This window comes from Eschrichtius robustus, chromosome 12 (assembly GCF_028021215.1).
Source record: "Eschrichtius robustus isolate mEscRob2 chromosome 12, mEscRob2.pri, whole genome shotgun sequence".
NCBI lineage: Eukaryota > Metazoa > Chordata > Mammalia > Artiodactyla > Eschrichtiidae > Eschrichtius > Eschrichtius robustus.
In genome coordinates, this window is record NC_090835.1 from 71796812 (window position 1) to 71819548 (window position 22737).

Consider the following 22737-nt stretch of genomic DNA (forward strand, 5'->3'; position numbering starts at 1 on the left):
TGGGGGACCTTATGGTGTACATGCCTACAGAGCTAGGTTTTGTGGGGTTTTTGGTGGCGGGGGCAGGGGTTAGCCAGTCCCACTATGTACTGGAGGGAAATTGAGGTGTTGGTGGAGAGTTAGCTGGTCTGTTTCTTTCTAGGCAGGAGAGGAAGAGAGCTGATACCTGCTACTAGGGAAGAGTAATGGCAAGAAATGGGCTTGTTTTAAAATATTCTGACATTCTAATCTAACAGTTAGAGAGGGCCCACCTCGTACAGAACACGTTTCTAAACTGTGTAGAGGCACATACTAAGCAATAAACAGCAACCAACACATATATAAAACAATAGTTTTTAAGAGAAGTTGGCAAAGTATAACCCACAGGCCAAATTGGCCCATCACCTGTTTTTGTATGGCCCACGAGCTAAGAATGATTTTAAATGAAAAAGATCAAAAGGACAGTAGTTTTACAACATGTGAAAATTATATGAAATTCAGATTCCAGTGTTCACAAATAAATTTTTATTGGAACACAGCCATGCTCATTCATGTATGTATTGCATATGGCTGCGTCTTCACTCTAACAGCAGAATTGGGTAGTTACTACACAGATCCAGTGATCCTTTGCAGAGAAAGTTCGTCAACCCCTGTTTTACAAAGCCCTCTGACAAACGTTATTTTTCTGGGATCATCCTAACAGTGTGCAACATAGGCAGGGCAGATAGTCTCCTCCTTATTCTACAGATGAGGGAAAGGTTTGAATGGTGACCTGCCTTGAGTCACATGACAGGGCTAGAACTCAGCTCTCGGCCTTTTTTCATCCATAATGCTGAAAATTTTTCCTGTTCTTCTCTACTACATATACCGAAGAGATGATTTTGTTGTAACCAAAAGAAAATATACAGAAAAAGTGAGAACCATACTAACTGGAATGTTAGTGAAGACTTTTAATGAATGAAGCTTCATTTCCAAGTGCTGGCTGGATTTTCCTTTAATATGACAGTGATTCCCAAAACAGGAATTTGAGAGCATTCTTTATCTGTGGTTAAATTTTTTTGAACAAAGAGATTTCCATTGTTTCCTTGGAAACTGGTTCCTGGTCATAGCCTAACTTCCCCAGGCATTTAAAAAATAAAATGGTGGCATGTTTTAACAGATTTCCTTGCTAAACTGCCCTTGGGTCTTTGAACATGCATTGGGCTTCATTGGCTGCTAGTCTTCATTCCTGTCTGACAGATCTGTCCCTTGGAAAATTAATATCACTGCCACTGAGTGGCTGAACTTCATGTTCGTCTGTTTTTACCAATTAAATTTATAATAATCTCTAAGTGAAACTAGTTTTCCCTTTTTGGACTATGCCTACTTGAAGACCAGATAATGTGCAAAACAGGCTGACTTATTCTAGTAGAACATTCAGAAAATATTACCTATTAAAAATATTTTATGACTTCCTGCTGGGCTGGTTTTAAGTGAAATATGGTGAGGAGATTTATTTACAGTTCCCTCTGTATGTGTCTTTCTCTTTCTTTTTCTCTAATGAAGCTTGGAGCATCAGGCCATTTATCAGAGATAATTATACAACAGATGGAGCTTTTCTGATATATAATAGTATCAAAGTGGGAGATTCTTTCCCATAATGAAGAATGCCAAAATTTTAAATGTCTCTTCTGATTTTAATTTAAAGGTACTTTTTTTTCCAGTGCATTTATTTACCTTGAAGCTGATTCTGTAAAGCATGTTGCTTTTATTAGGGCTTGTGTTCTAAAAAGATTGGTACTTTGCAGTACAGTTTGATAACGTACAGTTGTATGCTGTATTGAATTGAATGGTTGTAATTCACCAGGAATCAATGTATGGGATCATTAAATGAATCCCGGTCAAAATGCAAAAGGACCAGTTGAGCAGTGTTTTCTTATGGAAATTACTTCTATTCCACACTGTTGGCTGGATGAGAACTTGTTCAGGCACTTAGAGTGTCATCTGACCTTTTTTGTAGTCTAAAAATAGTCAAAATTAAAGCAAAACCATGACTTTTAAATTACTTATTTGCTGCCCTCTTTTTTGTCTTATTTTATTTTTTAAGTATACAAGTAAAGCAAAGACATACAGGTTTATGTATGTTAGAAGGTGAAAATATTCTTTTAATGCCTCCACCCCATTCCCTACCCCCCAAATTCCCACTCTTGCCAGAGATAACCACTGTTTATTTATTTTGGATTATATATATTCTTTTTCTATGCAGTTATATACATGTCTACATAAATATAAGGTTTTCTTTATACAAATGAGAACATACTGTATGTATTGTTTTGTATCTTGCTTTTTTACCTAACCATATATTTTAGAGATCTTTCCAGGTCAGCCTAATTCTTTTTGAACTGCTCTGTAGTATTCTGTATTATTATTTTCTCTTTTCTTTTGAGACTGTTTCTGATATTTCACTGCTATAAACCATATGATGTAAACATTTTTAAACATAAGTAATGGTGCGTGTATCATTTTTCCATGATAAATACATGGAAGAAGAACTAACAAGTCAAAGAATATGTATCAAAATTTTTATATATACCGCCAAATTAATTTCCAAAATGACATTACTACTTTATTCCTATATGCTACTTTATTTGAGTGAGCAATTTTTCCCATACTTTTACCAATGTTAGGTGTTCTTTTTTTTGGGGCAACAGGCAAAAGAAAAGCTTATCTTAACTTGCATTTCCCTGACATCTCCTGATAGTGAGATTGAGCACTGTTTCATATGTTTATTAGCTATTTGTGTCTCCATTGATTTGCCTATCTGTATTCTTTGCTTATTTTTTTGTTAGCCTTTTTTTCTGACTGATTTGTAGGAGCCCCTTATATATTCTGGATATTTGTTATGTATTCTTATATATTTGTTACATATCATGTAAATATTTTCTTCTGGTATGTCATTTGACTTTTAATTTTGATTTGGGTGCCTTGTATTCCATTAGAAAATTCACAGATTTTAAAATTCAAGTCTGTTAGTTTGTCTTCTAGGTTTGTGTGTTTCTTAGAAGGCTTTCTCCATCACAGGCTTATAAAAATATTTTTCTTTATATTTTACAGTTTAGAATTATATTTAGCTCTTGATTCCATCTGAAATTTATTTTGTATATGATATGAGGTATAGGGATTTACCTTTATTATTTTTCCAAATGGATAACCAATTATGTCAAAACCACTTATTAATTAGGCCTGGTTTGAAATTCCGTTATTATTTTATAAACGTAAATCTGTTTTTAGACTCTTTTATTTTGTTCCATTGGTCTAATTGTATATTCCTGAGACTGGAAAATAACTTTGTGGTGTGTATTGGTATCTTGATAGAGCTAGTTCCCCCTTAATCTTTTTCTAAATTTTGTTGGCTATTTTTTTGCATTTTTTCTTCTCGATGAACTTTGTCAAATTCTATTAAAAATTACAGTGTGATTTTTAATTGGGTTTACACTGAAAATATAGGTTTATTTGGGAATAATTGGCATTTTAATACATTATTGGGCCTTCTCATACAGTAATATCATTTGTCTTCCTTTGTTCAAACCTTCTTAAATATTCTTGAGTAAAGATTTATTATTTTCTTAGTGTAAGCCTTATACATTTCTTGTTAGAAATTCTTCTTTATAGCTTTATATATGTATTTCCTATTCCTAACTCTGATACTACTTCTTATTACTAATGTATGTGAAATATATTAGTATTTCACACATAAATGTAGTATTTGCTACAGGTTTTTTGGTAGATATTATTTATCAGGTTAAGAAACTTCTATTTTTAGCTTGTTAATTTTTTTAAATCAGAGAGGAATGTTTATAAAATGCTTTTCAGCATCTGTTGAGATGATCATATACATTTCTCCTTTAATATGTAATCTCTTAATTTAATAGACTTCCAGTGTTAAACCATCTTTGCATTCCTTGAATAAACTCTGGTAGTTCTTTCAGTGTACTGATGGATTCAAAATGCTAATTTTATTTTAAATTTTGTGCCTTTTTAATAAGTGAGTTAATTTTGTGTACGTGTGTGCTTATATATGGTGGGCATGCTATTCCTGTCTAGTTTAGATACTAGTTACATTAATCTCATAGAAAGCTTTTCATCTTTTCCAGTGCCCTAACACTGCTTTTTGTCTTATGTTCTGACATTGTGTAATGTATCTATTCTTTGAAAGCTTGAAGAATTTATTCGTAAAACTGATTGGCCTGATATCTGATATTGGACTATTTATATTTTTGACCTCATTTAAAGTCAGTTTTGGCAATTAGTATTATTATAAAAATATCTATTTCATCTGCATTTCTAAATTTATTGGAATGAAGTTATACATATTGTTCTTATTTAAAAATTTTTTTCTATTAAAGGTGCTCTTAATTTTAGAATATGTATTGTACCAAGTACACAAACTAAATCTTATTCTTAATTACTCTAATATTGTTTATATTTCCTAATTTGTCTTTGTTTATGATCCTCTAGTGTTAGCTCAATGGAGAAATATTAAAGGTCTGGGAAGTTATTGCCACCATTGTGTTTTCATAGGATTACAGCCATAATCTTTAGACTGTTCTTGCTTCTAATCTTGTCCTAGTCAATAAACTAGTCAGATGAATCCCCATAGATATCATGTTAAACAAAAAAGGGAATTCTTTCATTGACTCATCACTGCCTATTTGATCATCCAGATTCTTAATCTTGTATCAGACATCCTTCCCCTACGTAATCTGGAACCTCATTGTATCTGACCTCCCTACCTTTCCCAGCACCGATACTCAGCTCTGAAATGAACCAGATCCTTGTTGTCCCCAAAAGACACCATGGCAACTCATATTACCATTTTTATTCATGCTCTTGGAAGCCTACCGCAGAACCATTTCCTCCACACTTGCTTCCTCCAAGGAATTCCTAACTTCCTCCCTGTAACATCTAATCACATATTGTGTTGGTCACCTCTTTGACATGAGAATCTCATCTCTCTGTACCAATTTAGAGGTTATACCCCAGATTAGCAGAGGCTTAATTTTATTCTGCTTTGCTCTGCCCCATAACACCCAGCAAGGCAATACTCAGTAAATGATTTAAATATTTAGAAAAGTTTACTAGTTTTTCATACTTTTGGGAACCTTCATGTGCTCATGTGTTTTGATACACTAAAGAGAGGCTTCTCATTGCCTGAACCTGATTTTGAGCAGCTGCTTAATATTTCTATTGTTTTCTGTGCCATTCAGTAACCTCAAGGTGAAGTAACTCAAAAAGGCAGTTGCCCTACCTAATTTTGAAATTTGGTTGTCTTGTGGTGACAGTTCATCTCTTTTAACAGAGCTTTTAGCATAATGAGAGACTGTCTTTTCTGTTGTTGTTTTAACTGCAAATAGCCACCTGCCTGTTGTGAAACAGCAATTTCTGCTTATGGGTATTTCTTTTATCACCTGAATTCCCCTCTTCAAGATTCCCCTTTGCAAGAGAGACTAGCAAACTTTAAACACCCATTTTTCAAGGATCCCTTAAGGAGTCTGCAAATCTGAAAGGTTGGTTTCCCATGAAGGTTTCCTCAGGCACTTACTGAGATTATACAGTTATTGATATTCATACTAGGTTTTGAAGCAGCATCATCACTGCCCCCTCTTTGCAAATGCAGAGTTTTTTTATGTTCTTATTAAATGAAATGCTCTACACGGGGCTGTGAAAGTAAAGGTCACAGTGAACAACCACACGTCACATAGCTTTAGCCCTTTGCAGTTGTCATACTGTTTTTATTTTGTCTAGATACAGGTTAATAGGTGACGCTGTGCTGCTTTTAAATTAAATCTAAGTTTTGTTATGACAGAAGTGTTTGGCTGAAAAAAAATCATGTAATAGGGTTATCTATCTATTTGCATGTTAGAAGTAGTTATTTTAAACTTACGTGAATGTGTTTTAATGGTGTTTGTGAACTTCTCTCTGAAAATTTAGAGCTGCCCATGCCAAAAAATGACTGCATGTAACTTTATGTTTTGTGTTCATATGCTCTGTTGCTTCATAAACCATTTCACTTTTTGATCTGTCAAAAGGAGGGTTCTTTAGATTTAATAAACAATAGGATGCCATGTTGGTAAGGAATTTTTAAAATTCCCAAATATCAATATAAACACTTCTTTACATAATTCAAATTGTGCCATTTTCAACTATTATTTGCAAAGAAAGGTCCTGTTAGTAAGACCTGCTAGTGTTCACTTCTGTAAAGCAAGGAGGTTTGGCTAAGTTTCCTTTCAATCATTGTCACTTTGAACACATTGCCAGCTGTGGTACAGCTACTTACAGGAGAGGCTCAGCACAGGGTCAGGGAAGAAGGGCACCTATGTTCAGAATTCTTTTTAAATGTCCACGGGGCAGTACCTATGGCCTAAATAGATGTATTTTTTAATTTTCTGTGAAGCCTCTTATAGAGAACATGCACAGGTCACTTCCTTTTCTGAGGAAGGCAGTGCATTCTTTCATTTGCAGATGCAGGACAAGATTTATGAAAACACTGTTGGTAGCTAAACTATGTCAAAAAAATAAAAGCTCTTGTAATACTGAGTGGTTTCTTCATTAGTGTTATGAGATTCATGCTTGTGTTGATGGTAAAATGCAAATATAGAAACCTGAGTTGGGCCTTAGTGAAGCCTGTAAATAGAACTGAAGTCTAAATTGGAGAAGTGACAGCTCCCGATTTCATATTCATATTAAGTATGCTTTGTCACAGAAACAAGTGTCTAAAAATAGAACTGACTTCATTCGCCAGGTGATATTTTGACCTCTCAAAAAAGGATTCTTTCTAGTTTTGAACCGCAAGATAGTGGTGTCTTAGAAATTCAGTGTTAATTGCTGTTGGACTTTATCACATTTTGGAGTATTAGTGGTGAGTGTTTGTCGGTATCTTAATATATGGGATGCCCTTTTTTGGTTATAAGGGTTCTAGGTGAGAGATCACATCTGAAAAACAAACAAATTTAACTGCTCAGAATCCTTTGAGTTACATGAAACATGGTTTTACTCTTCCTACATAAGTAGCAGAAATAGAATGTTCTGGGTTGAAATTATAATTCTAGAGTTTATTCCACTATTCTTTTCTTCATTTATTTAAATATTAATGTTTTGTTGAGAATGGACAAACGTTTTACTACTCTTTGTACTGGTGCATTGATGGGTCTCTGCAGGACTAGAACAAGTCAGTTGGCATGTGAACAGAGTGTGGAGAAGATGGAAATTATATTAACCTGTTTTGTTCTATACCAGTCTTTCTCAAAGTGTGGTCCAGGGACTTATAGAGGTCCTCAGGACCCATTCACAGGGTCCATGAGGTCCTTCCTTTTCCAACTATATATCCGTGTGAGGGTGGTTTTTCTTCATATGCTTCATATAAGCAATCCATTGTAACAGATTGACTGCAGATGTGAAAATCCAGGTTTCTTCTTTAAGCCAGGCTGCTCTCATTTTTTTTAAAATTTGTAGTTATTTTTCATAAAAATATGTTTTTATGTTGACATTATTTTGTGAATTTTAAATGAAAATTAAAAGTTTTTTTTCAGTTTTTATTTCAGATAAGGTAAATATCAATAGATATAACCCACATAAACAAAAGCTCTTTTGTGTTCTTAATAATTTTTAAGTGTAAAAAGGTCCTAAGATGCAAATGTTTGAGAACTGCTGTGCTAGATTAACATGTAAATATGGTGAAAATCAACCGTTTATTAATAGTTCCATTTCCCTTCTGAATAGATATGTATGTTCAATAATTGATTTTGGCCTGGATCATTTTCATTCGATAGTGAAAAACATATTTTGAACACCTCATATGCTAGGGTACCAAGATACGTAAGACTTTGCCACTACCCCTAAAGATCATGCCATTAAGGCCATTACTGGGTCAAGAGAGAGCATTTCTTCCAAAACACATACCCTGGCCCCAGTAGGGATGTCCACGCTACTGTAAAAGAGTCTGTCAGTACTGGGCAAATGGAAAGCATTCCTGATTTCATTTTGCTTGTAGTGTTGTTCCCTGAGGCAGGCGGTGTGGGAGAATTTTAAACTTTATTTCTGTTGTGCAGATAGACTAATAGGCATACTCACACACGCACAAACACACACACTAATATTTGCAGAGCTCACCAGCTACAGTTATTTAGGGGAGTCGGGGTGGAATGGTAATGAAATTTTGTTGAGAGGCCCTTTTTATGAACAAAACAGAGAGCTTACCAGTAGCAATTTCTTACCCACTTTGGAAATCCCCTTCTCATGAATCCCTGATTTAGAGCTAAATGGTGTGAAAAATCATGCAGTGAGTTAGGATTAGAATTTCTGAGAGATTAACACTTAAGATTCTGTAACAAGCTTCGTAAATGGTTTAATTTGGAAGTTTCATTTGGAGAAATGGGAGGGCTGTTATCGGGGCTGAAGATTTTCTGTAGACTTAGATTCCCACTCATTATATCTTTATGTATCCTTGTTTATAATAGATGGTGCTTTTCAAACTCAATTATGTAGACAGATTAGGTGTGTCCTTTCTGATTAAAACAATTCGTGAATTGCAGGTTTAGGGTAAAGTTGGAGTATAGGGTTTTCTTTTCTGAAGAGATGGCTTATTTTCTCCTGCGTTCTGGTCTGTCCTTAATATTTATGACCATTTAGTATTTTAAGTATCCATGTGTATTTTGAAGGCTTTTAAAGAAAGAATGTTTTACTGCTGAAGGAATATACATTCTTTGAATATTTTTAAAAGATAGTTTTGCATTCTTAATATGGCCATATCAGGAGACAGTGTTGAGTTTATTTCACTATCTCCATTGCATAGATTTTTTTTTCTTTTTTTTTTTTAAGGATGGCTCATCAAAAAACACTCCCGTAAGATATTATGAATCTCTAGAGTGGAGGGAGAATTGTAGCTCATGAATCTGTTGTCTGAAATCACCTTTTGAATAGCAAGCCTGGAAAAGTGAGATGTTGCAAGGGTAAACAATGTACAGATAATGATAGAGTGGAATTGACAAGCTGTTTAAAAAAGGATGATGCATTTCTAATTAGCCCACAGTGTCTTTAGTTAGAAATTAATTAGATACTGTTAGGTAAATGTCATGCTAATTAAGCAAGAATATTGAAGTGTTATAAATCAACAAAAAGAATAGCTATTTTTGTGTATTAATGCTTTGCAGTTATCATGAAAGAGCTGATAGTAGAATATTTGATTATTGAGCTTCTGGCAATTTTTAGCTGACTGACTTCTTGACAGTCCATTTTTCCTAATTGATGTGGTTTAGCACATGGTATAACTGCAGCCAATGAGGGCTAGTGGAATCAGGATCCAAAAATAGCTACTCATCACAGCTCTTTTAACAAAAACTTTCTGGGTAGATTGTTGATCTCTGTTTTCAAGGTTAAGGAGAGAAATACTGTTTTTCTATATTTACTCAGCCTTAGATTTTGAGTGCCTAAGATGATAACCAGCATAAATGCAGCCGCCCTCCATGCCTGTGTTCTTGTCTTTCTCCTGAGTCATAGTCTTCAACCAGTCAGTTGGATTGACTACTGTGGTAGCTCAGTGTTTTTTGACATGCTCAGTAACTCTATAGGAGGCTGAAAAAGGTTCCTGCCACTTTGGCTTGAAATGTGAATGTTGATAGTTGACGGGATACCTTTATTCAGTCCTTCTGGTTTTGCAGGTTACAGTGACTTTTAGTATGCATATTTGACCCCCGTCTTCAACTTTACAGGGCTGAAATCAGTACTGGTTCCCTAAGAAAATCCACTACCCTGTTGCAAAGGCTGTAAAGATTTCTAGTTGTTGGGAATACAGCTGAAGACTTTCATTCCATGGCTCTCACGTGGAATTGCAAATGTGATCCATAGTGCTGCATTATGTATGACACCTTTAATACAAGAATAGAAACATCCCTAAAAGACAAGATAGAGTATTCAGACTTACAGAATACAAACCACAAGCTAGCACACACATTATTTACTTGCAGATTCCAGACTCTGAATTGTTGAAACTTAGGAAAAAGTTCTGAATGTAATATCAAATGAAAAATGGTAGTATTAAGTATCTTCAGATAATGAAGAAACTTGAAAAAATTTGACATGTTTAATTTTGCTTTAGCAAAAGAAAGCAAAAAACACTCATGGTGATGGGCTAAAGGTTTAGATGAGTTAATCTTGATATTGTCTGGTTCAGAATTCCCAGAGAGTCTGTCATGTTAAGCAAAGTACCTTAACTATGGTTTTAGTTTTAATATTTAACAACCCCAAACTTACTGTTCCAGACTCACTTGCTACTAATATAGGATAGAGGGTAATGGTGTGAATCATTCTGTGCTTAGAAATGCATTTATTTTCCCAACCTTCCAATCTTGATCCCAACACACACACATACACACACACAACATCACTACATTAACCTGTAGGACCCAGGCATGAAAAGACTTCTTCATCTTACTCTTCAGGTATTAGCTCTGTCTACCCTACTGTTTGGAAAGAAGAGGAAGAAAGGCCAAAAATAGGAGCAGAATTTGCAATGATTTATGAGCCCATACTCCAGCCCCCCTCTCAGACATTAGCCAACTCCATTCCTTGATGGAACAGATGCCCTGAGTATGACCCTTAACATCAACTCTCAAAATTACTTTGTTTGCTATACCCACATGGGACTCATGTTATATTTTTATTGTTGTGGACTCAAACCTGAAAAGGTTCCCCTTGAGTGGCCCTTAATCTCCTGCATTCATTTTAACAGAGTTGATTTGCAATTAATTGTGTAAGGGTAGATATCTTAATCTCCTGTGGTTACTCCTTTTATTTGAGAGTATAGGAATTTTATGTGACAGCACAGTTAATATATAGAATATATGTACAGTGCTCATGTGCATCTGTTCTGGAGTTTAAAGAGTTTCATAGGTTATAGTCTACCAGACCAAATTTAATTCCAAGCTCTCTGTTTATAATATTGTCCAATTATCAAAGCTGGGATATATTATCATTGCCAGTTACTCTTGCTGTCAGTTTGTTTTGGCTCAATTATGGTTCTATTTGTACTTTACTATAGTGTAGTGAATACTTTGGATTGGGTTGTTAGTTTAACAAGCTCTCTGGAGAACACTTTCGTGATGATGCATGTTGAGGTATGCTAGGTAGCCTTGAAGTTATTTGCGTATTTGCCAAAACCTACAGAAATTCATTCATTAGGAATTTTCAAAAAGATAAACTTTCAACCTACAAATGAGGTAAAGATTGCGTTTGTAAACATGGGAGTGTTAATTCATGAGTCCCAGCCAAATTTCTTTAGGGGTTTTGATTTAACCAGTTTCTCTCTGCTCTTATAATTTTACTGAATGAATTATTTTATGTCCTTTAAAAAAATATTCTGCTGGTTAAGCTGTTATTGATGCTTGTGTTTTGTGTGGCTCACGATGTTGTGTGAACTCAGTGACCTTCGCCATATATTGAGCTGGGAGTTAGTGTTACCAGAGATTGGAACTAACTGGGCTGTTAATACGTACATCGTGCTCAGCTGGTTTAAAAATGTACACTAATCTCTTCCTATGCCCACCCCAGCCTATTGCATCCAAATTTCCAGAGTCAAGATTTGGGAATCTTTTTAAAAATGTACCCTTGAACTTTCTGGATTCCAGAAATGTTCCGGTAGTTTTATCTGGTGGTTGTCACACAATTATACATATGTTAAAATCCTTCAAGGTATATACTTAAGATTTGTGCACTTCATTCTAGTATTTCATTCTCTTTATGTTAAACCTCAGTAAAAAAGGGTTTTTAAAAAATGTACATTACTCTCCTGATTCAGTCAAGTGGCTTGCGGTGGTCACTTATTGAACACTATTAAGGGCCCTTTGTCCATACAGTCATGACCCAAGAGTAGATGACAAAGTGAGTCTTGACCCTTGGGTGCATAAAACCTCATGGGAGAGAAAGTGAAGATACATAACATAAGGCTTTATAGTTTATGAAGTCTTTTTGTACAGATCTCATTAACACTGTGGCTTATGGGCAATTTTAACTATCCCCATTTTTTTGTTAAAGAAACTAAGTAAACCCAGGATTACTCACTAAATAAAGAATAGTTGCAGGACTTAAGTACTTATGTTCCCAGAAATAAGAATGATTCATTTAACAACAAAAAAACAAAAGCCAAAAAAATCACACATGGAGGCAGAAGCTGTAGCATTTTATGGAGCCACAGAGCCAGTGCCCAGAGGGTTTCGAGGTATTAGGTTTTCTGTATTAGGTTTTCTTGCAGCTCATTGTCTCTCCATGTTACTTATTTTTATGTCACCAGTGCCCATTTGGGCCTCCTCTGGAATTTTAGTATGTTAAGCCTTCTCTGGTGAATGTGACATTTGTAGAAAATTTTTCAATTGAAATGCCCTGTTCTTTTGGTCTTTCTAATTTTTAATTTATTCTTGCCTCATTTTCAAATCCTTGAGAAGTGTTTCCATGTGATGCTGGCCAGCGATGAATAATCCTTCCTCCTGATTACATTTAGCATTTATTACTCGTTCCATATTCTTTGGCAGTGGATCATTTTGCATCCAGTTCTTTTTTGCTATCATGTATTGTTCTGTGTTTAAGTAAACAGATTTTATCTTTCTAACAAGATTATAAGCCCCAGAGCATGAGACTAACCTGTGGTGGCACATAGTAGGTATTTGCTAAGTGCTCTTTGACATTAACAACACACTTACTTGGTTTTCCTCCCTTTTCCTATTTCTCCTCTGTGTCTTTTTACACCCACTAAGGTTTGCTGCTGTTACGGCCTTGGTATAGGAAAGAGTAGACTAATGATGAACTTCTTAGGTGGGATCTCCAGGCTCCAAAACCCATGGATCTTGGTGGCATAAACTCTAGGAACAGGTCTCTGAGCTCTTTCGTCTTTCCTTCCTTTCTGATGAGTAACTTCAGTGATAGGAGGTCTTGTCATAGGTGACATAAAACTATGCTAAGTAATCATGTTCCCTTTGCTATAGTCACCTGGGGAGCTTTTTCAAAATATATTTGTAACATTTGCCTGTGTGTCCCATTTCTTGATGATCATCACTACTGCCCCTCCCAGGGCATGTCAAAAACCACAGGTCTCCATGTTTAGACAGTAACTTCCTGTTTCAGTAGGTAGGGCATAGTTGATTGGATGTGTTGGAGTATATATCAATATCAGCTTAAGAATTTGTTGGTGGTCCTGATTCTGTAGAATGAAATTACTGCTTTTCAAGCCTTCACCCACTGACTGACTATATCTTTTGCATATTCTTGAATTACACCTATCCATCAGATCCCTGGGCCCACAAAGATTGCATGAAGGCTCTCTTTGTATCATATTTTTATAATTAAACTAGATATTCTTCCTTAGTCAGCAGTGCTGTCTTTAAGTATTACAGTGATCCTTATTTCTTCTGACAAGCTGTTTGTTCTTTCGGGAGTCCCCCCCACTTTAAATAAGGCCAGTGTTGGAATAAATTCAAAGGTAGGGTGACCACTGAGATAAGCCTGAGAAGGAGTACTCCTGCTTATTTCTCTGGGGAAAAACTCATTTCCCCAAACTTACAGGTAATTTACTCTTACCCATATCAGAATTCTAATTAAAAATTTTTTCTTTAATGTCTTAACATTATGTGAGACTCGATTATCTTTTATGAAAAGCATGTTATAATGTAGAAGGAATATGGACCTGTAGACTCAATGACTGAACTAAGAATTAACCTACCACTACCATTACCACCTTCATCTTTCCTAATAACCCCTCCTCATGCATATTTACAGGTTGATCCCTTCCTTTTTAGATTTCTCTTTATCCAGTATAGGAGCTCTGGGTATGTGGAGGATATGTCCTAACTGATGTGCCTGCCTTTCTGTTTCCAGGTGGGCCATGCACAGATACAGCTCATGTCTCGTTAATCACACCAACCAAAAGATCCTGTGGTACAGGTACGTACATCATTCTTATCTGGATTCATTCTTACCTGAATTATTCACAGGCATTAGCTACTGGTTTTAATGCGGTGTCCTTGCCGGAGTACGCTCTGATTTCTTCCATGATTTGTGAAGTGATGTATCATGTGCTTAGTATGGGGAGTGGAGTGTGAGCAGAGGTCGGAGTGATGCTCTTGGAGGTCAGGTTCACGGAGTTAATGCTGGCAGCTAGAACCAAGAGGGTGGACCTCAAAATTTACCTACTTGCCAGTGTCTGAAGAATGTTATTAAGACCTAAACCATACAGAAAATGCAAATCATTGCCCGGTTTCTAGCATGTGGCTAATTTGTATAAGTCGTGGACCTACTAAAAAAAACATAATTTAAATAATGACGGCTGGAGGGTAAAAGAAGTTGTAGTACAGATAATCAGGTTAACTGACTAGTATAGTGTCCTAATAGTTTTAGAAAATTATTTCCTTTCATTTGTGCTAAAGCCATGGGGTGTGCTGAAATCGTTCTTTTCAGATACATGGAGTCCCCAAAAAACCTTTGTGCATCTGTGACATTTTTATTAAGCGTGAAGCCATGACTCTTGTAGCTCTCTAAAGAGCACTCAGAATGCCCATTGCTCCCTTACCCTGTAGCTTAATTTATTTTCGACAGTATTTGCCTTTTTAAGTAATGCTGCCTGCTATTTAGAGTATCTTAAGGATTATATTTGAAAGAATCAAAATAATTATTTTGTTTTTCTAAAGGTCGCAAAGTATTTTTCATAACTTAAAAAGTCCTTTTAACTCCCCAGCAGAAATAGCACAAACTACCTCTGTGTACAGACTTACACTGAAACCTCAACCCCTTTAAATGCTCATAGTTTTGATGTTAACCTCAAACAGGCCTGTCCGTGCACAGTTTCAGAGTAACAACCAGGCATTGAACTCTGAGGAACTTTAATTTTACTCTTTTGTCCCAAATGACCGGTTTTGAGGCAGGGCTGTGTGAGATAGTCCTGACATGCTCCCATCCCTCCTGTGCTCAGTACCCAAGCTCCACTGGGTAGTTCCTGATTGAGACAGAAGAGAACTGTGCCCTGGGGTGAGACAGACCGTCCTGCTTAGCCAGAGGGAAGTCCGAGAGCCATCTTCCTACCCACTCCAGCCAGAAGCCTAAAAAAACACTCGAGCCCTTTGATTACAGGTCCAGCGCTTCACACGCACACAGGTTACTTTGGTCTTTCTTTTTTCCTTCCAGTTTTGGCCCTCAGGACAGGGTTTATGGTTAGCACTACCAACATGTTCAGGTATCATCAAGGCGTAAGCCTCGAGCGCATTGAGTCATCCTGAGAGATTTAGGAAAGAGACTTGTGTGCTCAGCTTAGACACTGAAACTAGTAGGAACCCCTCCTGAATATCATGTACTTGTGTCCTTCATCTTCTAGGCAGATCTGTTTCATCCTTTCTGTTCCCGTACTATCTTGTGTATCTAAAAATACTAATACCATTTATTGCATGCTTACTACATTACCAGGCACCATTCAGTATACTTTACATACATGCATATTTAATCTTCAGAACAATTCTGCAAGATAGTTATTCCTCTTTTACAGTTAACCAAGACAGGCACTCAGAAATTTAAATATATTTCCTGGGGTAATATTACTAGTAAGTAATAGAGTCAAGACTTGAACACAGATCCTTCAGATCCTAAAGCCTGCTTTTCACTACATCATATTACTGCTTATCATATTTTATTGTAATTATTTATGCTCCTAACCAGACAGTACAAAGCATATCATTGAATGAAATGTGGAGAAAGAGAAACACAGATTTGGAATTTTAGCAGGTAGTGACATAGTTTTTGAAACAGAACTCTAGAAGCAGATCTTGTTTCAGATCCTAGCCTAGCCCCTTACAAAATGTGATTTTAAGTAAATATCTCAAAATTTGTTCTTCATCTGTAAAATGAGGTGATAAATCTCATAGTTTGATGTAAGAAAAGAAATGATACACATAAAGCTTGCATAATAGATCTTCAGTAGTGGTAGCTGCTATTATATTGTCTTACCATTAAAGATTATGTGTATACAGTGGCCAATCATTAGATAGTGTTGGTAACACATCAATCGGTATTTTAGGCAGAAAGGAGTTAGATTAGAAGTACCAGAATGCATTGCCGTGCCTAGTTTCATTAATTGGCTTTATGTTGATCACATTCTTTGTTGCATTTCAGTATTATAGTAGGAACTGAAGGTAATGTTTTAAAGTCTCCTTACATGAAATGATAAGTGGGACATTGAGCTCTCAGTCACACATTTCCAGGCCTTCTTTTAAGTGAATACATCCCTCTTAACTAGAAAAAGTTTGAGAGTTTCTGGCTTGGAAGGAAATTAATGCAATGTGCAGGTCATCTCCTAGAAAGCCTGAAGGAAAGTTGAGATTTCTCACTGTGGACATTAAAGGTCATCAGGTTCAGCTTGCTGTACTTCTTCTCAAGTAGCCGGCCACTGGCCCCCTCAGGCTCCCCCAGTTAGCCTGAAATAATGGCCCTGACTCTAGAGGACAGAGCTTCCTGATTTTCAGAGGTAAATTAAATGATTTGATTTGAGAACCACAAGCTGACTGTCTTTGTCTCCATCTTTCTCTCTGTCCTAAAATCAGCAGGTTGCCCATGGTGGGGATTCTGAACATTTTTCTTATGAATCAGCACTTTTTTTAGTGTTACATTGCTGGACTGTTCCTGTATTCCTGGTGTCTAGATTCTTCAAGAATAGGACTCATGCCTCTAACACATGCTCTGGTGCTTCTACCTCAAGGGACACAGTGACAATAGTGCTCCTAGAGATCTTCCAGAGCACAGGGCTTCAGGCACAGCTGATAGTAAATAATTACTTTAACACACCATTGTAAAGCAATTATACTCCAATAAAGATGTTAAAAAAAAAATTACAGTGGTGTCATTTTTTAGGAGCCATAGAGTAAAGCCCTCTGAATTAGATCTTACTGACCCCCTCCCAGCCAATCTATCCATATAAGTTTGGACCTAAAGCAGCCCTCCAGCTTAATAATGATGTGTGCTAGAAAAAGGATACTTAGGCTAGGATAAAGTTCTTTAAGTCACTGGTCTCTGAAGAAGGGCGTACAATGTACAGTCTGTGAGGTATGGAGAGAAAATCATAAAAGCTCTTTATCTCAGCCCTTTAAAATTTCTGTTTCGCAAATTAATTTCATAGTTATGTATTAGCCCATATGTATAGTTTAAAATCAGCAAATACACATACAAATATGTACATATTAAAGGTACACGGCCAAGTGTCTTAGATGGGAGTGTGCACTTAAAAAAAGTTAGTGACCTCTTCAGTACACAGGTCATTTTCTTTTTAGTACTTTGCAAATTAGATCTAAAGGTTAGAATTAGATCCATTATTAATAAGTCAAGGAACGAATGTAGCCTGAGTGGTTGATAAGTGTCTCTATTTGTATATCAGGTGACTACTGTTTGATCAGAGGGTATTGTAATTTAGAGAGGTGGACAGCAGTGCAGAGTGGTGGGTCTGTAGCCATCAAAAGTGAGAGAGGGGAGGGGACCCTTTAAGAAATTGTTCTGTGGTAGCTGTGAGTCTTAAGAAGCAGATTGCAAAAGGCAGCAGTAGTGGCAAATTAAAGATCAGTTTGTGTTTGTGAGCTTGGTGGGAGAGGCTTTTCTTTAGATGCTGGCTTTTAGTCACATAGCATTAACAGTTAAACTCGGTGATCTTTAGATGGAAAAAAATAATGGCACTTTGATCATATTTGGTATTTAAGAGAGAAAAATTAAGTGCAGGTGTGTGTGGCTTTGTAGTGCTCTGGGATATCTACAGTCAGCAAAGACTGCCAAGTCCCAGGTTGCTTTTGGTTAGAATGTGAGAGTTAAAGTATATCACACCTTCAGATTACTAGAGAACGCTTACATTTCTTCAAAGAGCTCAGAATGTTTTGCACATGTTCCCTTGTTAATTCTCACAACACTCCTGCCAAGAACACGTATATTGTGAAGGAAAGAGTTCGCTTTCCTTGGCAACAAACTACCAGAAGATTCCCTTTTGTCCTTCATCTTTTCTAACTATCAAGTTATACCTTAAACAAAACTTGTAATCTGAGCTTCAGTCATCTCCTTTAGTCAACTATTTTGGGAATGTATTTGGATACTTAGGTGAATACCTTCATGAGGTCATATTTTTATGTTTAAAGTGTCTTGTGGGGAAGAGGTTTGTTGCCTTTTCTTAGGATTTCTTATTTAAAGACATGTTATGTAATCTTTTTTTTTTTTGGTAAGACTTAATATGTAGAGTTACAGCAAAAGAAATGTTATTTTGTATTTTATTTGTTGGCGTTTGCCATTGATGAACCTTAAAATTTAAGCTATAATAGGCAGATAGAACCATGCCTTCCCTGTCTTAAATTTCCTTGGAGAATTTAGTCTCCCTCCAGTAGAATCCTTAACAGTGACCAACCCAAGAACACTACTCCTTCCAAGTGGGGCATTAACCAGTTCTTAGCTCTAGGCCCTAGGTTGAGTTTATCAAGGTTGACTTTTTAGCACATGAAAAAAAGGAATTTGCTCCTTCCCTAGTTCACCACTCTTATATGGCTTTTTTGTTTGTTTTTTCATTTTATAGTCCTTTCATTTCTGAAGTTAAAATAAGAAAAAAGTTACAGACAAGTTTACAGACTAGGTGGTCCTGTCCACAGACTTTTGCTCCACTATATCTTATATTCACTTTTACTCTTCTTCCAGCAAGTATGTTGAGTAAATAATATTCTCTCTGATAGACTTGAAAAATGATGGTTTTAAAATGCTGTGTGTATGTTAAAAATGTGATTATAATTAGTAGAATAGCAAGTAAAATAACCATTTGTGGGGCCATAAGGGAGCAGTAGTATTGCCTAAGATGAAAGCAGATGGGACTAGAAACTGTCCCATTAAACATCAAGGCAGGTTTTCCCAGAAAGTATCATCTTTCCACTCTATAAGAAGCATGCTAATTCATTTTAACTGTATATCCCTTGCCTGATCTCTCCTCCCCTCCCCTCTCCTCTTTCTTCTTTTCTTTCCTAAAGCACATGTTATTCCTTTTGGGTCACCTATTTCAGTGTGATGAACAGTGACATGAACTAGATAGCCTGGTATTGTTCATTGTTTCCTTTTTTTCCCCAAAAACCTTTTCTTGACTCACTTCTCTCAGGCAGCCTGCTCATGATATTATTGTCTGTTCTTACAAAGACAAGAGTAGAAACTCCTTTTCACCTGGGAGTTCAGAGAAGATTGATGTGCTAAACACTTTCCACATCAGTGTTCAGATGCCAGTTAAAGGGAAATGTCTCATTGTCATTATGTTACCAAGAGGTATAAGATCTTTTAAATTGATCCAGAAGCTAAAGGGGTGGTAGTGTTAAATCAGAGGTGGCCCTATAAATCTTAGAAATACCTACAGTTGTGTGTTTTATCTCCTGGTAGATTCAGTATTCATGGAAACAGTGCATTTAACCCCAGAGAGTTGAGTCGGTGACTACAGACTGTATTGGTCAATATCATACACTGTAGGTAACTCTTCTCAGAAGGACTCTGTGAAGCTTTAAAGGAAGGAAGGTGGCTTTGGGTGGGAGTTCAACTATGTAATTCAGTTCTTTCTTCATTCTTCTTTTTCTTGGTCCTTCAGGTATAGCTTTTCCCTTAGGTCTGCAATATCAGCATTTGATATAGAAAATTAGAAATTTGACCTACTTATGTAATATGCAAGTTTCCATCAGGAGAATATTAGGGAAGATACAAACCTTTCATTTTTTTATTAGCATTTTTTAAAACATCTTTATTGGAGTATAATTGCATTACAATGGTGTGTTAGTTTCTGCTGTATAACACGGTGAATCAGCTATACATATACATATATCTCCATATCTCTTCCCTCTTGCGTCTCCCTCCCACCCTCCCTATCCCACCCCTCTAGGTGGTCATTTTTATTAGTATTTAATGTAACCATTGAAGAAAGATCAACATACTAAAACTGTCATGGCAAGGGAAAAAATATTTAAAAAAATGTTTTACCTTGTGCACTCATCATCTTGAGTCCTGGGGTGGGGGACGAAATGAATACCAAATATTAGGCAAGACTGCAAAAATTTCTCTAATCTAGAAGGTGTCATCTTGCTATGTTTAACATAGGAAAAAAGCCACAGGTTATCATGGTATGCCACAGTGATTGTTTACTGACAGTGCTTTTTGGCCATTGAGTGGATAACTGGGAAGGGAGATAATCTGCTAAATGCTTTTTCTTGTGGGGTTTTTTTGGGTTTTTTTGTTTTGTTTTTTTTGGTAAAAAGTTTAATCTGCTTGATTTGTTGCATATGTTAGAGAACAGAATGAGGTAACAAGGCTCATTATAATAAGATGATTTGATACTCAGTATGTAAATAATAGCAGGTAAGTTTAAAAGCACCTCACACGATGTATAGATTTCAGAAAAGCTTAAGGAAAGCTTACTGTTTTTCATTTGTACCCCTAAATGAGAGTTAGGCCCCATTGCCACCAATTGCTGTGTTTGTGTTACAGGCCAGCTAGACTTGTACGTGTAAGTTAGCTGAGCTTGAAGTCAGAGGCTTGTTTCAGAGGCCTTGGTTGGGTTTTACTTGTGAGAAGCAGTGGCTCCCCCTCTGAGAAAAGGCTGATACAAGTGAATATCAAGCCAGGGTGCCAGTCTTGTCAAGAGGAATTTTTGCACTTGAAGGATAAAAATGCACTCCAGTATAAAGAGGAAAAGGCAGTGTGATGAGCTTTGTTGCTATTTTGTGTGTGTGTGTGTGTCCGTCTGTCCGTCCTAGGCTTTGGTGTTGAGCTGCTTGTCCACATGCTTTGTGCAAATTCAGGTTGCTTGGATCCTTGAATGCAGTTACAACTGTTTTTTTTTGCCTTTATGGTCATTTATTTTATCACAGCTTGCACTCTTACCAAGGAGAAAAGCCCTGAATTTGCATTAATTAGTTGTTCTATTGCTCCACTGGGGCAAAATGCCTGAGCCAACACTATTTAAAAAGGATATCAAGGGAATTTAATACCCCTCTCCTCCTTTGAAACTTTTGGACTTTTTGGGGGGTGGATCTGGGGGGTACCTTTCAGGTTCTGCTCCATAGCACTTGTGTGCCTGCTGGAGAGCAGCGTGTTAGAAATGTGGCTTTCCTGAAGCAGTCTTACCAGGAGCGGGATAGAACAACCACAGGGCTGCATTATAAATCATCCGAGCCTCACAATGATACTGCCCATTAAGGAGACTTTTTTTTTTTCCTACCCTCCTCAGTTCCTGGCTGTACTAATAGAACAGCACATCAAGCAAGGCTGTAAATAAAAGTTATTACCTAATAGGTGTGTGCTGAAGTGGAACGGACGGAGCTGAGGCATGGAGCCCTTATTACTGCTCATCAGCAATTATAAACAGGATAAAGTGTCTGGGACTTGCGCTGATGCAGCGAGGGCTAATAGAGGCTGGGAATGACACTAGGCTGTGATAGGATGATGTACGCTGATGGGTTTTTACTGCCTCATCGTGCTGCTTGCTTCCAAGACAAGTTGTGTTATCCATTTTCCTGCTTGCTCATCTATCTGCCGAAGCAGTCCCATTGCCTCTCCTGCCAGCAGGTGGGCTGGCATTTATTCCTCATACCTGTGTCTGCTTCTAAGGCACCCCCGTTGAGAAGAGTTTCAGAAATATTTCATAATCATGGCCAATTAAAGCCGTGATCTTATTGTATTGCCTGCTGTTGTGGTTATAGATCACACCTTCAGAAGTGGTTGCTTACATGGAATATAGGACAAGAGGAGACACTGTAGTTAGTCAGCCAGTCTGGTACTTTATTAAAAGACTACTGTGACAGAGTCCTGTAGTAGATTCTGTAGGAACATGCAAAAGAAGTGATAAACATGCATCTTGCCCCTGGGAGCTTATACCATAAAGAGACAGAATAAGTACAGAAGCATAAATACAACTAATTCCAGCTTTAGAGAGCAAGAAATGTAACTAATGTTTATTTTTAAAAGGGAGGACAGGGAGGATAAATTATGCTAATTATTAAGAGCAAATATACAAATGTGGGTTGTTTTTTTTTTTCTTTTGAAGAATTATCTTCTTGGTGAAATGCTTAGAATTTAGTGCCTTAGTATGAGGGTTAGGGTTAGATTTAGAGTTAGAGTTAGAGTTAGGGTTAGGGTTAGACTAACCTAAAGTGATAAAGGGCTACTGGAATGTGGAGGGAAAGTCCAGCAGTGGGGATTGTGTTTTCCAGTGAACAGAAAACTGCAAATAAAAACCTGGCAGTGCTTTTGAGTAGCAGATAAGCACCTAATACTTGGGAAAATTGAGATACAACTCTGTTCAACTTTGATCACTCAACTTCACTAAATCACAGTGATTAGACCTTTGCGATAGGAGAAATCTTTGCAGAGCCACAGAGGAATGCTTTTAAAAGGGTTTACCAGTTTGATCCCAGGAGTTTATGAGCATTCTGGATTTGTTGTTTGTCACTTGTGCCTTTAAGTGAATACACCTCTTTATGCAGTACCTTCAAAACTAATCTACCAGGAGACCTCCTGCCGTTAGAGAAATTGTAGTTTTTCTATGGAGTTCTTTGGTGCCTTAAGTTATTTTAAAGAAGCCTGATAGATTATAATCTCAATATTAGAAACCAGATAAACCAAGAATTAATGTGATAGGAGAGTCCTTCATTGTGTAAAATGTCTGGCCACTGGGTTATATGGATAGGTTTTTTTCCTTTTGCAAATTAA

At 36.7% G+C, this 22737-nt stretch overlaps 1 protein-coding gene across 1 annotated transcript in view; it reads left to right on the top strand.

The window, feature by feature from the left end:
* Positions 1 to 22737, top strand: part of ZFAND3 (zinc finger AN1-type containing 3) — a 331536-nt gene that overhangs the window by 262815 nt on the left and 45984 nt on the right. The window contains exon 4 of the mRNA XM_068559439.1: positions 13879 to 13944. Within this exon, the coding sequence (XP_068415540.1) occupies positions 13879 to 13944 (66 nt within the window). The remainder of the gene's footprint in view (positions 1 to 13878; positions 13945 to 22737) is intronic.